The 19,306-nt window shown below is 38.8% G+C and overlaps 1 protein-coding gene across 10 annotated transcripts in view; it reads right to left on the minus strand.

Moving 5' to 3' along the window:
- Nucleotides 1–19,306, minus strand: part of tbc1d5 (TBC1 domain family, member 5) — a 504,442-nt gene that overhangs the window by 36,734 nt on the left and 448,402 nt on the right. For all 10 annotated transcript variants that reach the window (XM_048520185.2, XM_059638264.1, XM_059638253.1 and 7 more), the window contains 2 exons: nucleotides 12,096–12,195; nucleotides 394–473 (listed from right to left, as the gene is read on the minus strand). In XM_048520185.2, coding sequence (XP_048376142.1) covers nucleotides 394–473; nucleotides 12,096–12,195 — 180 coding nt within the window. The remainder of the gene's footprint in view (nucleotides 1–393; nucleotides 474–12,095; nucleotides 12,196–19,306) is intronic.

Consider the following 19,306-nt stretch of genomic DNA (forward strand, 5'->3'; position numbering starts at 1 on the left):
ATTTAATAGAGAGCAAAGAATAAAAATTGTAGATAGTAGAAACTAAGAATAATTAAACGAATTGAAAAAAACATTTCTGGAATTACAACCAAGAATAAAAAATTTCAGCATTTGTAAAACACTGAAAATTACAGCTGAAGACAGGAGGAAACAAAGTAAGAGAGTTCAAATCAGAATTAAATCTCTTGTACAGAGTGGCTATACAAAAGCACTAGGTTTTTAAAGGGATCATACTTTTGTGTGATTGAGACTTAATAAGTGATGGAATATTATAACACTTATCCTTTCCTAAGTCAAACAGTCAACGCCAACATAGGATTTTAGCATATTCAAGATAAATAGTTTCAGGATTGAGAGGTGGGGCAGAAAAAAACAAAGTAGCATTATATCTACCTGCTTGAGTCCAGCCAATGATACCAGGACTTCATCTTCCTTTTGAACGTTTTCCTTTAGAATTACTTCTTGTATTTTACCTTCAGAAAAAAAAATTATATATAACTTCAAAGTAGATTTGATCAACAATTGAAGGATATAAACACTCTGCAATCTGCTTTTTAAATGTATTGAAATAAAAAAGCAGTTTCAATTTTATAAACAGAATATAGCATTGTTCCTAGATTTTGCTCTAGGAGCTCAAAATCCTAGAACTCTCTTCCTTACGGCATTGTGGGTCCACCTACAGCACATTGTGGACTGGAGTCGATCAAGAATCATAGAATCCCTACAGTGCAGAATGAGGTAATTTGCCCCACTGAGTCTGCACCAATCGTCCAAATAGAATTCTACCCAGACAGAGCCCCCCACCTATCCCTGTAACACCATCCCCAATCCATCTAACCTGCACATCCTGGACACTAAGAAGCACATTACCATAGCTAATCCAGCTAATCTGCACAACGTTGGATCTGGAGTACCCAGTGAATTCCCATGCAGGGAGAATGTGCAAACTTCAGAAAGACAGTCGCCTGGGCTAGAAATGAACCCATTCCCTGGCACTGTGAGGCAGCTCGCCTCCACCTTCTCAAGGGCAACTAACGATGGGCAATAAATGCTGGCCCAGTTGATGACTCATGTCCTACAAGTCAAAAAAGACTGAGATTTCACAGGTCTTTAAGGTCAAGAATTTGAAAGGATTCACATTTCAGAGCAGAAATTTCAGCCAAGGGGTACCTCTTTTTAACAGCTACGTTTGTCAGGTCCTTAAAAGTTTGAAATGTTTTGTCATTCTAAACGTCAGGGAATATAAACTAATTCTACTTAATCACTCCTGAGAGGACAATCCTCTTCAGTCAGGATACTGAATCAACCATTATTGCCCCCCCAGCAAGATAACTATGGGGAGGGGGTGGCCTTATGCAGAACAGTGGGTGCATCTCACCTCTGGGCCAGAATGCCCTTTAGGTTAAAAAAAAGCTAAGACTATCTACTGTGCTTAAGGTAATATCTCATCAAGATTAGAGTTGTGACAAGACTTCCTTATTCTTATATTCTAACTTTCAGGAAACAAAGGTGAACATACATTTTTCTAAGTTCTTGTGCCTGGATAATAAAATCATTACATAATACTTGGGAATTTGGTACAGATGGGAACCTCTGGCAACTTTTTGTCAAGCTATAATTTACAGTATCAGTCACATTCTTAGAGTTTTAAAATTATAAGCTAGTTACAGAGCCAATTTACGGAAATTACCATAGTCATTTGTCAATCAACTGAACAGTAGCAGGAAGCTGACTTACTAGTTGTAACTTGAGTGCAAATCACCAACCCTCTGTAAGAGTAGACTGGTTTCACCGCTGTGAAGATGAAGAGGTCTGAATGCAATGAGTTTGATACTACTTAGGAATTTAATGCAGGTCAGAAAATAGGTGTTAGTTTTGACACCTTTTACTTCAACACCCAGAAACTAGTGAGTGTTAAGGCTTTAATTAAGAGACCAGTTAATTGACTTGTGAGTTTTTATTTTAAGATTTCACCATGAGATCGCAGACAGTAGTCTAACCTGGTACTGGGCAGATATGAGTATTGTATCTAATTCATAGCTCATCTCATTACATTACTTGGTATAACGGCTAACACTAGCTGAGTGAAATTTCTATTATGAAACCTATTTAATTGAACAGAATAAAGACAGCAGGAGGGTTTTGTGATGCAGTAATAGTGCCCCTACATCTGGATCTGAAGTCTCACCAGAAGTATGTTAAAACACATTTAAACAGGTTGATCAAGTACCTCAGGTAACAGGACAGAGATGGATTGCAGCTATAGCTGGTGTCCAGCAGAATGATGCACAACAAGAACAACATGTCCTGGCTGGTGTCAAGTTAATTTACTGTTATTGGAGCTGCACTCAGGCATACAAATGGAGAGTATTCTATCACACTATTGTCTTATGCCTTACTAAGGTGAGTCGGCTTTGAGGAGTCAAAAGGTAAGCTGCTTACTGTAGTACTCCTACTGTCTGACAGGCTCTTGTATTTTCAGTATTTATATGGCTGATCCAGTTGGTTTGTGGTCAATGGTAACCCACAAGATATTGTTAATGGGGATTCAGCAATAGTAATGCCGTTGAATGTCAAAAGAAGATGGAAGTCAGATTCTCATTTGTTGGAGTTGATTATTGCCAGATACAGGTATTTCTGCTATAATGTGTGCTTTGTTAATGCGAATTGGCTGTAATGTGATTAATGAATCGTAGATGCTGTTTGGATAATGTAAACTTTCTGCTGTACAGGTATAGCGATTTTCTATAGTGATTTCCTATGGGGATTTTCTATAGTACGAGGTCACACGAAAATGCAACTATCATGTTATAGGAGAAATAACTGTACTTGTTTGGCACAAATGTTACTGGCCACTTACAGAGGAAGGAAATTCATTGATGAAGCAACTAAAGCTGGCTTGTCTGGGTTAATACCCTAAAGAATTCCTGTACTTGTGTTATGCAAGTTGTACTTTTCAGGTATCAACGTCAATGTGCCAATGTATTGAGGTAATTGCTTAATACAACTCAACTGAACTTGGCTATGCCATCTTCCTACAGTGGCGAGCATAACCACAACTTATCTTCCTTTGTGCTAGGTACGACTCCAACTAGTGGAAGGGCCCCCTACATCAACTCCATCATTCCCAATTCTTCAGCTTTTTAGGGCTCCTTGATCACACACTTGGTCAAGTTTGGCCTAAATGCCAAGGACAGTAATCACCCTCACCTCAGCTACTGAGTTCTACTCTCTGCCCATGTTTGGACCACGATTGCATCAAGGTCATGAGTGGCATTTACAGTTCTGAAATTAGGATTAGGAAGCCCATTATTGATGACTAAGTGCTGTTTGACAGCAACATGATTGATAGCACCTTCTAGCATTTGTCCCATAATCGAGAATACACTGATGGTGTGTTAATTGGCTGGATTGCATCTGTCCTGATTTTATGGACAGGAAGTATCTGACTGGGCAATTTTGCACATTTCAAGAGAGAGAGCAATACTATGGCTGTACTGTAACAGCTTGCTAGCAACATGGCTGCCTCTGATACATAAGTCTTCAGTAATATTGCTGGAATGTGATCCAAACCTTAGCCTTTGAGATATCACAAGGGTGAATAATATTAAGTATAGACTTGCCAGGAATGGAAGGATGGAATTATAAAGGAAGATTGGATAGGCTGGGACATTTTTCACTGGAGCTTAGGAAGTTGCAAAGTGACCTTCTTGAAGTTTTTAAAACAATGAGGGGTGCATATAGGGTCGACGGTAGGTGTCTTTTCCCTAGGATGGGGGATTTCAAGACTACGGGGAACATTTTTAAGGTGAGAGGAGAGAGATTTTAAAAAAAAGACATGAGGGGCAATTTTTTTTACACAGAGGATTGTTCATGTGTGGAATGGACTTCTTGAGGAAGTCGTAGGTGTAGGTACAATTACAACATTTACAAGACATTTGGATAAGTACATGAATAGCACAGATTTGGAGGGATATAGTCCAGGAGCAGGACATGTGTCTAGTTTAAGTTTGGGATTATGTTTGGTGTGGACTGGTTGGACTAAAGGGTCTGTTTCTGTGCTGCATGACTGTATGACTTTATGATGTTGGGAATATTAAGGGAAAGCTGGGATCAATTATTCATTTGGCACTTCCTACCGAAGACAGCTGCAAATGCTTCAGACTTGCCTTTTACAGTTATGGGCTGGGCTTCTCTATCTTTGATGATAGTTGTGCAGTTTCTCCTTCCAACTAGCTTTTAGTTGTCTATCTACCTGTTCCATATATCAATCAGTGAATGACAAATTGAATGTGTCAACATCAAGGAAGACAAAGAAAATTCTGTGGTCTGGTTTGGTGCTAGCAAACTGGTTCTCCTGATTTTGTTTCTTCACCCCCCTTTTTCACTCTTAAAATCCAATCCTTGGCTGGCTCGTGTGCCTGTGTGTGAATAGAAAAACTCAAAAAAGGGGCAGTGTTTATGTTTGGAGTTATGTTATTAATTCTTATTTCCTTTCTGTCATTGGTAAAGACAATCTGTTCACGATAAAGTTTTTTTTGTTATGTATGGAAACCTGTGATGACTTCGGGACTGGTTTTACTTAATTTCTAACAGATTATTCCAATGCATTTCAAAACAACAAGCTCCAAGATGCTGATATTGTTGACTATGCCGGGCTGATAGGATTGGGCTTGCCATCTATGCCTAGGTTATTACTAGGTGGTGCGAACAGTTTCCTTCCTTATTTAGACTTTGCAGAAGTTTGTGATTTCAGAATACAAACAAAAAGAACTGCAGATGCTATAAATCAGAAACGTAAATAGTAATTGCTAGAAAAACTCAGCAGGTCTGGCAGCATCAGTGGAGAGAAATCAGAGTTAATCAGAACAGTTAATTCTGATTTGTCATTTCAGAGGCCTTTTAAGAGTCAATCACATGGCTATGGGTCTGGAGTCACATGTAGGCCAGGCCAAATAAGGGTAGCAGATTCCCTTCCTTAAAAGGGACAAGTAAACCATGTCCATTTAACACAACAATCAACAATGGTTTCATGGTCACCACTGGAGTCACTTTTAATTCCAGATTTAGGCACTGAATTTAATTGGTGGGTTTTGAATCCATACCCCTGATCATTAGGCTGGACATCTGGATTACGAGTTGGGTGACATTGCCGTTATGCCTCTGCCTCTCCCCTGAGCCCTAAACTTTCAGAACAACCTCTTGGTTTTTCTTTATTTACCCTAGTTGTATTCTCAAAACTGTCAAATGAAACGCTCTTTTCATAAAATTGCATGTTTTCTTGAACAGCAGGGTTATTTTTGAATAGCTTTTAGATTCTGGAATGATGCAGCACAGAAGGAAGCCATGTGGCCCATCATATTGTGCAGGCTTTTTCATAATGCTAACTATTTCTGTCCATTTTTCTATTGTTTTTCTATTTTTCTTCCCTTCTCGTACAAATATAATTTTCATAGGAATTGCCCAATTTATCTGCTTCCATTATTCTTTCAACCTGAGTCACAACAACTTGATCTGCAATCAATGTTTCTCAAGATTCACAAGCACAATACTGGTCAAAATTATTTTTCTCTAAATTCTAATGGTATTCACGCTGAACAAAGCCGTGTATTTAGTCTGATCACAATAGGCATAAAATAACAGTGCATACACTATCTGTAGTGATTCTTCCAGTAAAATAATGAATGTGCTGCTTGAAAACTTGATTTGCCCTTTTCTCGCTCTCTATTCTTCTGCACAGCCAGCATTTGCTGACAATGAAATGGAAACCTGGAAAATGTTAATATCATCAAGCTGTTCAGGCAAGTGCATTGTGAGATGACAGCTGAGCCTCTTGGCATAGCCTCATTAGTGTTCTTTTGGAAAATAATGAAGTGATAGCTCACAGATGCAACTAGCGCTGTCTGAAAACTTGATTTGCACTTTTCTCATTCTCAATTCTTCACACAGCCAGCATATGTAGACAATGAAATGAAAACGTGGAAAATCTTATTACCACCAAGCTGTTTGGGCAAATGCACTGTAAGGTGACAACTCAGCCTTTGGCGTAACCTTGGCAATATTTCAGTAGGAGGCAAAGAAATAGCAGGAACAGTCTGCTACCAAGCTAAAGCAGCATACCACTCTCCAAATTTGTCAATTACGATACATACTCCTTTATCTTCCCTTCTAGGCTCCTACGTCCTAATTGACTTTCTACCCATGTCAACAGTTTACTTTTAATTTCATGTACTTTTATGTTTGCTAACAGTTGGTATTATTGAACCTTGTCAATTTTTTCGCAAGTTGAGATAAATAATGTCCACTAGCACTCCCAAATAGAGATCTCAACAAATTCAACTCAATTAGACATTATTTACCTTTACATATCCATGCTGTTCTTTAACCTGCTCATGTTTGCCCATGTGCTCAGTCACTGTGATGCTAACAAGTGACACAATAGTAGTTGTGTCTCACTATGATTTTTTAAAAGTTATATTTTGCAATCCTCAGCCAATCTAACACTCAGAAAATCTCAGGAATCACGGCAAATAGATCAATAAACTAGTACCAGTGATATTCAAAGTATTTTGATTTACCACCATCTAGTCTGGCGACGATCTCAAATGGGCTTACATGCAGCTGTCTCCACAAAAATAAAATAAATATGATTTTTGGGGCAGTAATAAAAACATCCCTTGATCAACAGTGACATGCATGAGATGGTTTGGCATTCATACTACGTTGCTCATCAATTGATCTACCAGCAAATGAACTTATTTACCATAGACGATGAGGGATATGGGAAAAAGCACTAATGTGTTATGATCTTTTGTAGCTAGTCGAATTCTGGGTTTCAAGGACATACTTATATAGCACCTTTAACACAAAAAAACACTCCACGGGACATCGAAGAGCGTTCTGAAACAGAATTTAATTCTCAGTCACTTACAGGGATACAAGACAAGCGATAATAACAAGTCTTGCCTGGGTTGGTTTTACCTTAAAGGAGGAAAGTAGTAGCAAGTTGGAAAGATTTAGGGAAGAATTTCCAGAGATTGGAGCTCCAGGCAACCTTAGGCTCAGGGTCACCAATGGCTAAGCAATTTAAAAAAGCAAGTTTAATAGGTCAGAATTGTATGAGTTCTGATATCCCAGAGATTTGTGGAACTAATGAAGATTAGAGATTGGTAAGGTCTGGAGTCCTAGTAGGAGTGGAAAACAATGATAAGAGTTTTAAAATCGAGGCATCACTTAACAGGAAGGAAGATTTCAAGTTCAACTTTAGACAAATAGTCTATATTACCTTCACTTTACAAATCAAAATGAAAGTCGAGAGTGGAAGTAATTATGGTTAATGTAATGCATATCTTCTTAATGGTAATACTAAATCAAATCATATCATTCCAACGTCTAAAACTGTTTGATAATCAAAATATCACTCCTTGCAAATATGGTCATCAGCACTGGATCTCTCCTGTGCTAAACAACAGTTTGGAGGTATACCAGCAGCAGAAACACAAACAAAGATGAACATAATTCCAGTGTCAAGTCATAGTAAAACAATAATCTTCTGGAATGCACAGCAACTATAAAAGGCCTACTTTATAAGGGTGTTACTGAATGAATGCACAAGGTAGTAAGACATGAGAGAAGTAGGCCATTCAGTCCATTGAGTCTGTTTTGCCATTCAACGAGTTCAAGTCCAATCTGAAAATCCTCAACTCCATTTCTCTGCCTTTTCCCCTTAATCATTAATTCTTTTACTGATAAAAAATCTCTATATATTAGTCTTGAATGTATTTAATAACCCAGCCTCAATGACCATCTGTGGTAAATAATTCCACGGATTCACTGGTCAGAAAAGAAATTTGTCTGTCTTTAATGCTTGACTCCTTGTTCTGAGATTTGGTCCTAGACTCTCCCACTACGGGAAACAGCTTTTCCGCTTCTAACCTGTTAAGTCCCCTAAGAGTCTTGCATGCTTCAAAAACGTCTCCTCCTTTTCTTCTATATTTCAATGATTAAAACAGTCCCTCCATACCTATTAGCCAAGTTAGCCTTCTCTGGACTGAATCCAATCCCAATATATCTGACCCGGATAAGAGGATCAAAACTGTTCAAAATTCGAATGTGGTCTGACTTATGTTTTGTATGTTGTTAGCAAAGCTTTTCTATTTTTGTACTCCATTCCTTTTATGATGAAGATCAACATTCTATTTACCTTCTCAATACGCCCTGAACTTGAATGTGATTTTTCTGATTCATGGAGAACTCCCAAATGCCTCTGATACATCAGTTTCTGTAGTCTTTCTCCAGTTAATTAATATTCAGCACCTCTGCTCTTCCTGCCAAAATGTATAACCTTACATTCCCCCACATTGTATTCCATCCACCAAGATTTTGCCCACTCACCTAACCTATATATACATATATATCCATCTGCAAACTCTTTTCATCATCCAAATCACCTGCCTTTCCACTACTTTTGCCATTTGCAACCTTGACTATAATATCCACGACAGTACATTCACTTTCCTCATCCAAGTCATTAATACGTGTTGTAAGTAACTGTTACCCTGCACTGATCCCCATGACTCTCCACTAGTTACAGGTTGCTTTCCTGAAGTACCTCTCTTATCCCAATTCAGTCTTCTAATTAGCCAAGAGTCAAATTAGGATCTACAGTCCAGCACCTCTAGGCAACCTTGTATATGAGAGAAGAAACATTAAAAACATATTCTTTGTGTATATTTTCATGTCCATTTGGGTGTTTTATGTGAACTTTGTGCTTGTATTTTATATTTGTTTGATGTCTGGTTTCATAACCCAAACATTTACATTGGTTTATACGGGAATACATATTTTGAGTAATGCAATTTTGCTTAATGCAATTATTCTATTTCACTGTGACTTGGCTTAATGTGCAATACTTATGATTGGATTCACTTATTTCAACAAGTATCAATTGTTTTTCCATGATGACACAAAATAACAGAAAATGTAAAAAAAAGTTCTATTCAAGCTGTTCAGAGACGTGATTGCACATCTTTGAAGCAGATGGGATATGAACCCCGGTCTCCTCCTTCCAAATATCAGTGGATCATTTTACTTGATTAAAACAAAGTTATCATTATTCTTTCAAAGGCCTTTTTGCGGCCTTTTCTGGGCCTGAATAAATGTGTTTGTCTCTCTATTCACAACCAGGAAAGTGGAAAAATCTCAACATTATGTCAGTGAGGAGCTTGATGATTTGTCGAAATCAGCTAACAAATTGACTCTTACTAGCTGATAAGAAAAAAACATGAAAGCTCAACTCAATCACATTCAGAAAATCTAACCAAATCTATGTCTTTTAATCAAGAAACCTGCATGTGTCCACTGTGCTTTAGTTTTTCTTTTCAATGGAATGAATAATGGTCCAAAGATTCATAAACATGACTGGAATACTAGTTAAAGTGAGATGGTCTTGTAGATGAATTCTGTAATTTATCAACAGCATTGAAGCTTGAGAACTTAACAATTTCTGTTTGAAGCTCAGATATTTCTCAGAGAAAAAGTAGTATTAGGAACACAGGTACAGGAGAGAAACCTGGGTTGAATTTTATGCAGTCAGCTGGGGAGGCCCTAGATCAGAGTTTTGGCAGCAGGAAAGCCTGTCTAGACTAAGTTGGAGGTTGGATGTGACAACTTGGGACTCCAGCTACCAACGGCATGGATGTCAATTAAGCTCATTAATAAACAAATTTACACCCATTAATACTGAAGCCACCATAATTTAGTCATGGCTCAGGGATTACATGAAGGCCACATGGATCTACTGTACTCTTGGTAGGATGCCCAGCAAAACCTGTCAGGTTTCATAGAATCAATCATCATATAATCCCTACAGTGTGGAAACAGGTCCTTTGGGCCAACAAGTCCACACCGAACCTCAGAGCATCCCACCCAGACCCATCCCCCTATAACCCGCCTAATCTACACGTCCCTGAACACTACAGGCAATTTAGCATGGCCAATCCACCTAACCTGCACCATCTTTGGACTGTGGGAGGAAACTGGAGCACCCGGAGGAAGCCCAAACAGACATGGGGAGAATGTGCAAACTTGTCACAGACAGTCACCTGAAGTTGGAATCGAGCCTGGGTCCCTGGGGCTGTTAGGCAACAGTGCTAACCACTGTGCCAAACTAAAGTTTGCAAGTGACCTGTTAGGGTTGGGTTTGTCCCTCATGAATGAAGCACTCAGTGCTGGATTGAGGGACCCCTTCTTGACCCGATCCTTCTCAAGCCCCCTCTCTCACTTTCAAAGCGACCTGTGGTTTCCCTCTGATCCTGGACTTTGGATGGTGCCTTGTAGCCAGTAGGTATCATTGGCAGCAATGGCAAATACTGATTAGCTGACAGCTCAGTGGAAGGGAACTGTGGTACTTAGGACCACAATTGCAGGGAAGGCCACATGAAAGCCAAATAGATTGCTGAAAGGCACACCATTTGGTTGGGCATCCCCATCACGAAATTGACAGGGCTTCCCTGTTGGTTCTCCAAGCAGTGAGTAAGAATCTATCATTTTGACAAATCCCAGGCACTGAACATAACAATATATTTCTGCATGAATTTTGGACAGATAAATCATAAGTTAGGTTGTTGAATAATGCACTCAGATGCCATTACAACATAACATATTGCAGTTAAATTCAAAGTAAAATTCATGCTGAATTCCTCACCTTCCCAAAAAGATTTGAAGCTGCTTTTGTCATAGGGGAATGACTGCTATATTAGCTCAGTTATCTGGATAGCTGGTTTGTGATGGAGAATGGCAATTCCTGCACTGGCTGGGGTTACCATGAAGAACTCTCTTTCTCAACCTTTTCCCTTCCCTGAAGCATGGTGACCCTCAGGTTAAAGCACCACCAGTCATCTCTCTATAGAGACAGGAGCCCTCTGGTTTAGTTGGGTTATAGTGACTTTACCATCATCATAGTGGAAATGTAATATATTCAGCTCTAGATTGCTCATTTTTTTTTGACAAGATGCAGCAGTGGAGATTAATTGCTAAGGTAAAGAGTCATAAAATAGTGACAGAGCTTTGTCCTGTATAGTAAAGTGACCTTGGTCAGAAAGTGGTCATTAGCAGTCATTTTTTAAGGTATGAGCCACAGTCAACTTTGAGACAGACACATGAATCAATTTATGAATTATGTACTCCAAGTCCTTAATTGAGCACACTCCAGTGGGAGAACATGTTCGCAATGTGAAATGTGGTGAAATTGTTGAAAACAGCACTGATTACCCCATGCTGTTAAATTATTTTGATAATATGAAAAATAGCATTACGAACCTATAAATATTTCAATTGGTAGTGATCTCAAAAGGATTTGGTAGAAACAGCAACTCGTACTGAATTGTAATCCAACAATGAAACTGCTGTATATCACAGGACACCATCAGCTGCTTGATGCAATGCATGGATGTATGCCAATGTAATACCATCAATTGAAAATTTAATATTTAAAATTTGATTAAAAGAAGTATCTGGATTTAATCCTTTCATGGGGCACTAATAATTCTGCACGACAGCAAGTTCAGAAATATTTTCAGCAAAAAAAACCTTTCTTAATGCAACTAAATAAATTCAGCATTTAAGGTATTATATCAGCAAAACAATCTTACTTCCATGAAATCCATCAAACACTATGTTATTGACCAGTTACTTAGGTTATAAAGTTTAACTTACTGTTATCTTAAATTCATGCACATTTCAAATGGTCATTATTAACATAATTTGGTATTCTAATTGAGATACATACACCAATAAGGCAATACCAATTAAACTGTCTAACACAGAAAATATAGACAAGTTAAACCAGACGGGCAAGTAATGCTACTGGAAATTAAATATAGTGAGCAGAATAATTATTTGGATGTTCCTATCTTACCAGTTAATATATTAGGTCTAAAACAAATAAAGCAACTGAGGAGTGAAATGGAAGGCAAAAATAGATGATGGTTATTGAGAAGTAGCATAAGTAAATGTGGACATCAATCACAAACATCAATGGGCTGGACACAATAATAATGTTTATTTTTCCCAGGAATAATACAACCAATACTTACATATATGCACATTCATCATCTTAGCACAAAACTTGCACATTGCCTCAAGATCATTTAGTTGTCCTTGAAGAAATGAGACCTGTGCCTCCAATTCATCCTCCTGGAATTTAAAAGTAAAAGAACTCTTAAATATCTTAACATGCTTTTATACTGGTTACACCCATTATTGCAGAAATCTGCCTTCTCATTTACTATCTGTTAAGTAAAATTTGGAAATATTCTGTTATGATCTTTAATTGACAAACTACATATTTAAAAGTTCCACAAAGAAGTTAAGATGCCAATTGGCCGTGAAATCAATTTTCGGATGTAGTTAACCTATTTGTTGCCTATCAATAATAATCTATTTGGTTTCAAAAGCCATCTGCTGATGAATGCCAAAGCCTCCAATTTCCTGGCTGTCCTCTGTGTGGCTTGTCATTCTTGGAGGCTTGGCATTCATTTGTTGACTTCATCAACAAAACACATTCAATTAGACCCAATATGCCGACCATTACTATGCACAGCTGGAACTGACACCTACCGGAAGCAGCAAAAACCAGTATAAATTTGATCTTGCACAGGACAACAGTGCTTCACAGGAGGCTCCATAGCACCTAGTAGGGGGACAAAATGCATACGACCAAACTTTCCAGCTCGGTGAATGCACCAACATCTACAACCAGCACCTTAGCTACAAATCTTCACTCTAACCCTGAAATATTAAAGCTGTTTTAGTAGTCACTGGAAAGAGTTGGTTGAGTAAGATACCTTAAAGTTAAGAAAGGAATGATACTTTACTGGGATTGAGTGACTGTAAAGGATAATGTTAATGAAATAAAGGTTGAATATTTGTTTTTGCTGCTTATGTTAAGATCTTTCCACCTTTTCATGCATATATCTTTGCTTGCTTTTTCTTTTGTGTCATAAGCTTATGTGCTTTTGTTATGAGATTGGTATTGTGAAATTATTTTGTGACTAATCATCATGCAGATTAAATACAATAATAAAATTTAGGATCTATCAAACCAGGTTCCACTCTGGAATCTCATTTGTCCAGCATTACCATCAACTGGGATCATAATGAAGCTGTGACTTCTGGCAGGGTTAGAATTCACTAAATCTAAGGAGATATGAATATTTGAAGAACTGGTTAATGGAGTGTACAACATAAAACAGGAGTGCTGTTGTGAAATATTTTATATAAACTGTTCTTTCAAATTACTTTGACTTTATTAAGACTTTTCTGGGAGTAGAAGACATGGTAGATCATTTGAAATCTTTGACTAAAGTTAAGCTGTGAGAAAGAGCAGATGAACTGAAGATAGAAATGAAAACAGGATCTTGCAAGGATGACATGCTACAAAGTGATTTTCTAGACTTTAGAATTAAAAGGATGGAAAGCTGAAATTAATGTGTCACAACCAGAATCAATTCAGATTGTTAGAAGTGAAAAAAAGTGTTAGAGGAAGAAAAGAGAAGAGGAGAAATGGAAAGAGAACTTAAAAAGCAATGGAAAAGAAACTACAATTTAAAAATATTTAATCCAAGTGGGAGAGAGCTTAAGTAGTATGGTTTGGAGAAGGAAAAACTTTGAGTTAAGGAGGAAAGACTGGTTATCAGTTATAGGCATAAAACAAAATAATGCCAAAATAAAGAAGAAAGGTTATAACATAAAGAAAATAATATGCTTCCATTGTAATAAGACTGGTCTTGGTAAAGCCAATTGTTGGACGCCGGATGGGAGACCAACTGCAGTAGAAGTGACTAATGAAACCTCAGAAAAGAATGAATTAGGAAAGGAAATGGGTTTTAAAACTAGCAGCAAAACGAGAGGCACATTCCTTTAGAATTTATTAAGGAATTTGTGATGTAAACAACTTTGCTCATCCCATCCAACTCCTTGAATACAGATAGCATCAGAGTCATTGATCCATGACATCAATGGCTCCAGCCAAGTCATTGCATTTTAATGCTGACAACAGTGAGGATCAAGCAATGAGCAAGTATTGTGACAGGCACTGTTGTACATAGCTCATCTACATTTAGATCTACACTATGAGTGAAAGAAACGAGTGATGATTCCACACACCTTTGCAGGAAATGTTGTATTCAACTGTTAGGATCGGAGACTTCTGCCATTCCAGACTACGAGGTATACAACTGGGGAGTTCAATGGCTCGTTGAGAGGAGCTGCACAAAGTGTTGCCTCACTCAGGTTAAATACTTTTCTACAGGATGCTTGAGCATTTCAGGGCAACTTAGCAATTTGTGCAAACTCTGAAATATTGAAGGACAACTGATGATGGAAGGTGTAAAGGAGGTACCTCATGATTGATCCCAGCATACTGTCTTACATGAGACACTGCAATGCATTCAAATTGAATTGAATCATTTACTGTCATGTGTATTCAATATAAATGTCACCATTCTCATTAACTTAAAATAAAAAATAAAGAAATATCACTTAAAGAGAGTCTAACTTCTCCTCTCTGTTGCTATAGTTCTGCTCTGGACTTCACCACGCCAAGCCTTAAAACCCACCTAAGTTCAGCAGCATGCCATGTCACACTGCCCTAGCTCACCGATTGCTGCTGCCTGTCAAACAAGGATCTGTAAAATGCTGATATTTTACATGGGATCAGCTGACTTATGTTTACCACAAAGCAACTGGTAGAAACATGCAAGGCATAAGTCTCAGGAAATCCAAAGTTAAGTCCTGAAGGATTGAAGTGACGTGCGAATTGGTCCAAATATGGCAGTGACGATGTTGTCAGATTGATGGTTTGATGATGAGGTTGAAGGTTAAAAGGATGGTATTCATGCTGCACCAGAAGTATGAAATTATGGTGTCAGTGCAACTGGAGAAGGACCAGATAAACAGGTGGGAGAAGTGGGGGGCTGTGCTTTCATAACGGTTTGGACATTCATTTTGGGAATTGGAGCTGTCTAGTTTCTTGGGGAAGGGTTCGGGGTATGAGGTGGTTAGAGTCATGAGCTTCAGAGAAACGAGGTGAGAATAACCATTAGTGAGATTCAAAAGCATGGAAACAAAGTAATTGCTACTCATTTACAAGATTCAGAACTGTTTAAACTTGAGGTGAACAGCGAAAATTTTTTGATGAGGTTGGGAATTTGAATTTTTCATTCCTGCTATATTTTCCCAATTTTATTTGTCATTTCCCACTTTTCTCAAGGCCAAGAAAATCCTGCTACTGCTCTTGGGAGGACCATCCTCACCACTAACCAGAAGCTAAATGGAAACAGCCTCTTTAACACTGTGACCGCAAGAGCGGGACAAAGACTGGATACTGTGCTCAGCTCTGACCCAAGCACATCAGACATAAGGTGCAGTCAGAAAATTGTTCAAAGGGCTTCAATATTCTAAATGAAATTCAAGTTAGTTCTGAAATTAAATTTGCAAATGAATCAGTTTAAGTTCGTGATAATATCTGCTATTTTTTCAAGTTTTATGAAGAAAATCTACTGTGACTACAGTAAAACGACTTTCCACTGAAAGGTTATCAGTCTTGTTTTAAGTTGGTTCAGTTTTACAAAAGCAATGTGTGATAAATTTACTATGACTTTTAAGTTTGTTCCACTGCTTACTTCTTAGGACAGGCTGAATGAACGAGGTGTGAGTCCATTTGTAACGTTCCAACTCAGTAGCAAATCTTGATCTTTTATAAGTTCTGCTTTAAAAAACTGCCCTCTGCTGCACAAATCCAGGATTCCTGTGATATACACACAAATCTATTCTGGAGCATTCGGACTGGGTAAATGTATTAAAAAAACCTACACTCAAATTTAAAGGCAGAAAATTTGATAAAGCATTTGCTTTTAATGTAATACAAAATATTTCATAAATGTTATTTTCTTAATCACGACACCCTTATTTTGGAGAACTGCTGATAGATAATCCCACTTGGCACTGTGTGTGTTGCAACTGTCAAAACAAGTAGCACTATTAACAAAGAATAAGTAAAAATATTTCAATATTCCGATTCCATATTGATTTGTCAGTTTGAGGCAATCGTGTACTGTAATGATCATACAAATCAATATAAATAGTCCACATATTACTACCTGATCTCCACTGGCATGCTTGCAGTAGCCCTGATGCTTATTATTTTGCTTTTTTTGTTATTGTTCTTTTCCCTTTGTGTGTTTGTTTTTTTGTCCTCTAAGTTCTCTGTTAACCCACTCTCTTTGTTAAAGAGTCACACAGCATGGAAACAGAACCTTCGGTTCAACGAGTCCATGCCGACCATAAACTAGTCCCACCTGCCTGTGCTTGGCCCATATCCCTCCAAATATTTCTTATTCATGTACTTATCTAAATGTCTTTTAAACGTTGTAACTCTACCTGCATCCACCACTTCTTCTGGAAGTTCATTCCACAAGAATCTCTCTCTGTGTAAAAACATTTCCCCTCATGTCTTTTTTAAAACTTTCTCTTCTTATCTTTAAAAAGTATAGCCGCTTGCCTTGAAATGCCCTATCCTATGGAAAAGACATCTGCATTCACTTTATCAATACCCCTCATGATTTTATAAACTCCTGTAAGGTCAGCCCTCAAACTAATATCCTCTGAAGAAAAAAGTCCCCATGTATTCTCATAACTCTTCCCATAACTCAAACCCTCCGTTGCCGGCAACATCCTGGTAAATCTCTTCTGAACCCTCTCCAACTTAATATCTTTCCTATACCAGAGCGACTAGAACTGGACACAATACTCCAGAAGAAGCCTCACCAACATCCTGGATCTCAATATAACATCCCAACTATGATACTCAAAGATCTGAGCAATGAAGGTAAGCCTTCTAAATGCCTTCTTAACCACCTTATCTACACGTGATGCAAACTTCAAAGAAATTATGTACCTGAACCCCCAAGTCTCTCTATTCTCCAACAGCATCCAAGGCCCTAGTTCTCTGTTTCCTTCCCTACTCAACTTCACTCTGGGTCTTGTGTTTTGGTGAGAACACCTGCATGTTATGGACATCAAGGATATTTTGGATGGCAGTTACTAAAAAATGTGGCACTCAGTGGCTTCTTTTTAGTTCCTACTAATTTTTGCTCTTCCTCGCCTCCTCCCTCCCTCCCCAACCCCTCCTTGTTGTGCTCCTTTTGAATTATTGCGTCCCCTCCCTAACAATCTCCCACACCTGACAAATAGATGTAATTCTTCTCTATTGAATTTTGTACATAGTTTGGGGGGGGGGGGGCAGGGTGGTGGGGCGGTGTGAGGATTTGTTGACCTAGATTCAGGAGGATCAATGGCACATTATCATGGAGCTCCTTCCTTAACAGCAAGCCTACATACGAACAAAAGGAATGCAGCAGTCCACTATTATCATCTCGAGACAACTATGGATAGGCAATAAATTCTGCCCAGTCAGCAATTCCCACATCCTCTGAATGAATTTTAAAAAGAGCAGTGGCACGCAAATAGAGAGGGGGTGATCAGCCTGCTGCAGGTAAATTATGCCCTCTCCAAAAATATTCAGTGAAAAGGGGTTAGGCTATTTGGAAACATTCATCTTGGGCAGAGAAGAAAGGTGGGCTTGGGGCTGGCTGACTGATAAGCACCCGCAGTGGCATGGTGTGTCAGATGTTTTGCAGGGCAGTCAGCAAAAAGGTTGCAAGGTTGTCTGGTAAGGATATTCTCGTGTTTCTGATGCCTCTTTTTTTCTTCCTTATTTGTTAACAGGCTGAGGGTGTTGCTGGCTAGGCAACATTTATTGCCCATCCCTAATTACCCAGAGTGCAGTGCAGAGTCAATGACATTGTTGTGGATCTGGAGTCACATGTAGGCAGACCAGATAAGGATGGCAGTTTCCTTCCCCAAAGGACATTAGTGAGCCAGATGGGATTTTCCCATCAATCAGCAATGGATTCATGGTCATCATTAGAGTCTTAATTCCAGATATTTTTCTTGAATTCAAATTCTCCCCTTTGCCACGGCGGGATTCGAACCTAGGTCCCCAGAAAGTTATCTAGGCCTGTGGATTAACAGTCCAGCAACAATACCACTAGGCTATTGCCTCCCCCGAGTAAACAAACATCAGTGGTGGGCACGCTGTTGAAGGGAATCCTGAGGGAGAGGATTTATTTGCATTCAGAAAAGCAAGGGCCGATAGGGGATAGTCAACAAGGCTGTGTGGGGGAAATCATGTCTCACTAACTTGATTGATTTTTTTAAAGAAGTGACAAAGAAGATTAATGAGGGCAGAACAGTGGGTGTGATCTATATTGACTTCTATAAGGCATTCAACAAGGTTCCTGAAGGTAGGCTGGTTAGCAAGGTTAGATCACATGGAATACAGGGAGAACCAGCCATTTCGATACAGAGCTAGCTCAAAGATAGAAGACAGAGGGTGGTAGCACAGGCTTGCTTTCCAGACCAAAGGTGACCGGTGGTGTGCCACAAGGATCGGTGCTGGGTCCACAGCTTTTCTTTCATTTATATAAGTGATGTGGATGTGAACAAAGGAGGTATGGTTAATAAGTTTGCAGATGACACCAGAATTGGAGGTGTAGTGGACAGTCAATGTTATCTCAGAGTACAACGGGATCTTGATCAGATGGACCAAGGAGTGGCAGGCAGAGTTTAACTTAGATAATTGTGAGGTGCTGCATTTTGAGAAGGAGATTTATATACTTACTGTAAGGTCCTGGGGAGTGTTGCTGAACAGAGACCTCAGAGTGTAGGTTCATTGTTCCTTGAAAGCAGGTAGATAGGATAGTGAAGAAGGCATTTGGTATGTTTGTCTTTATTGGTCAGTGCATTTAGTATAGCAGTTGGCATTGGTTCGGCCACTACTGGAATACTGCATGCAGTTCTGGTCTCCCTGCTATTGGAAAGATGTTGTGAAACTTGAAAGGGTTCAGAAACGATTTACAAGGATGTTGCCAGGGTCGGAAGGCACGAGCTAAAGGGAGAGGCTGAATACAGTGGGGGTATTTTCCTGGGAGCATCGAAGGCTGAGGGGTGACCTTATAGAGATGTATAAAATCATGAGGGGCGTGGTTAGGGTGAATAGAAAAGGATTTTTCCTTGGGATGGCGGAATCCAAAACTAGAGGGCATAGGTTTAAGGTGAAAGGGGAATGCTTTAAATGGGATCTAAGTGGCAACTTTTTCACGCAGAGGGTGGTATGTATATGGAATGAGTTGTCACAGGAAGTGGTAGAGGCTGGTACAATTACAACATTTGAAAGTCATCTGAT

The sequence above is a fragment of the Stegostoma tigrinum genome, chromosome 2 (assembly GCF_030684315.1).
Source record: "Stegostoma tigrinum isolate sSteTig4 chromosome 2, sSteTig4.hap1, whole genome shotgun sequence".
Lineage (NCBI taxonomy): Eukaryota > Metazoa > Chordata > Chondrichthyes > Orectolobiformes > Stegostomatidae > Stegostoma > Stegostoma tigrinum.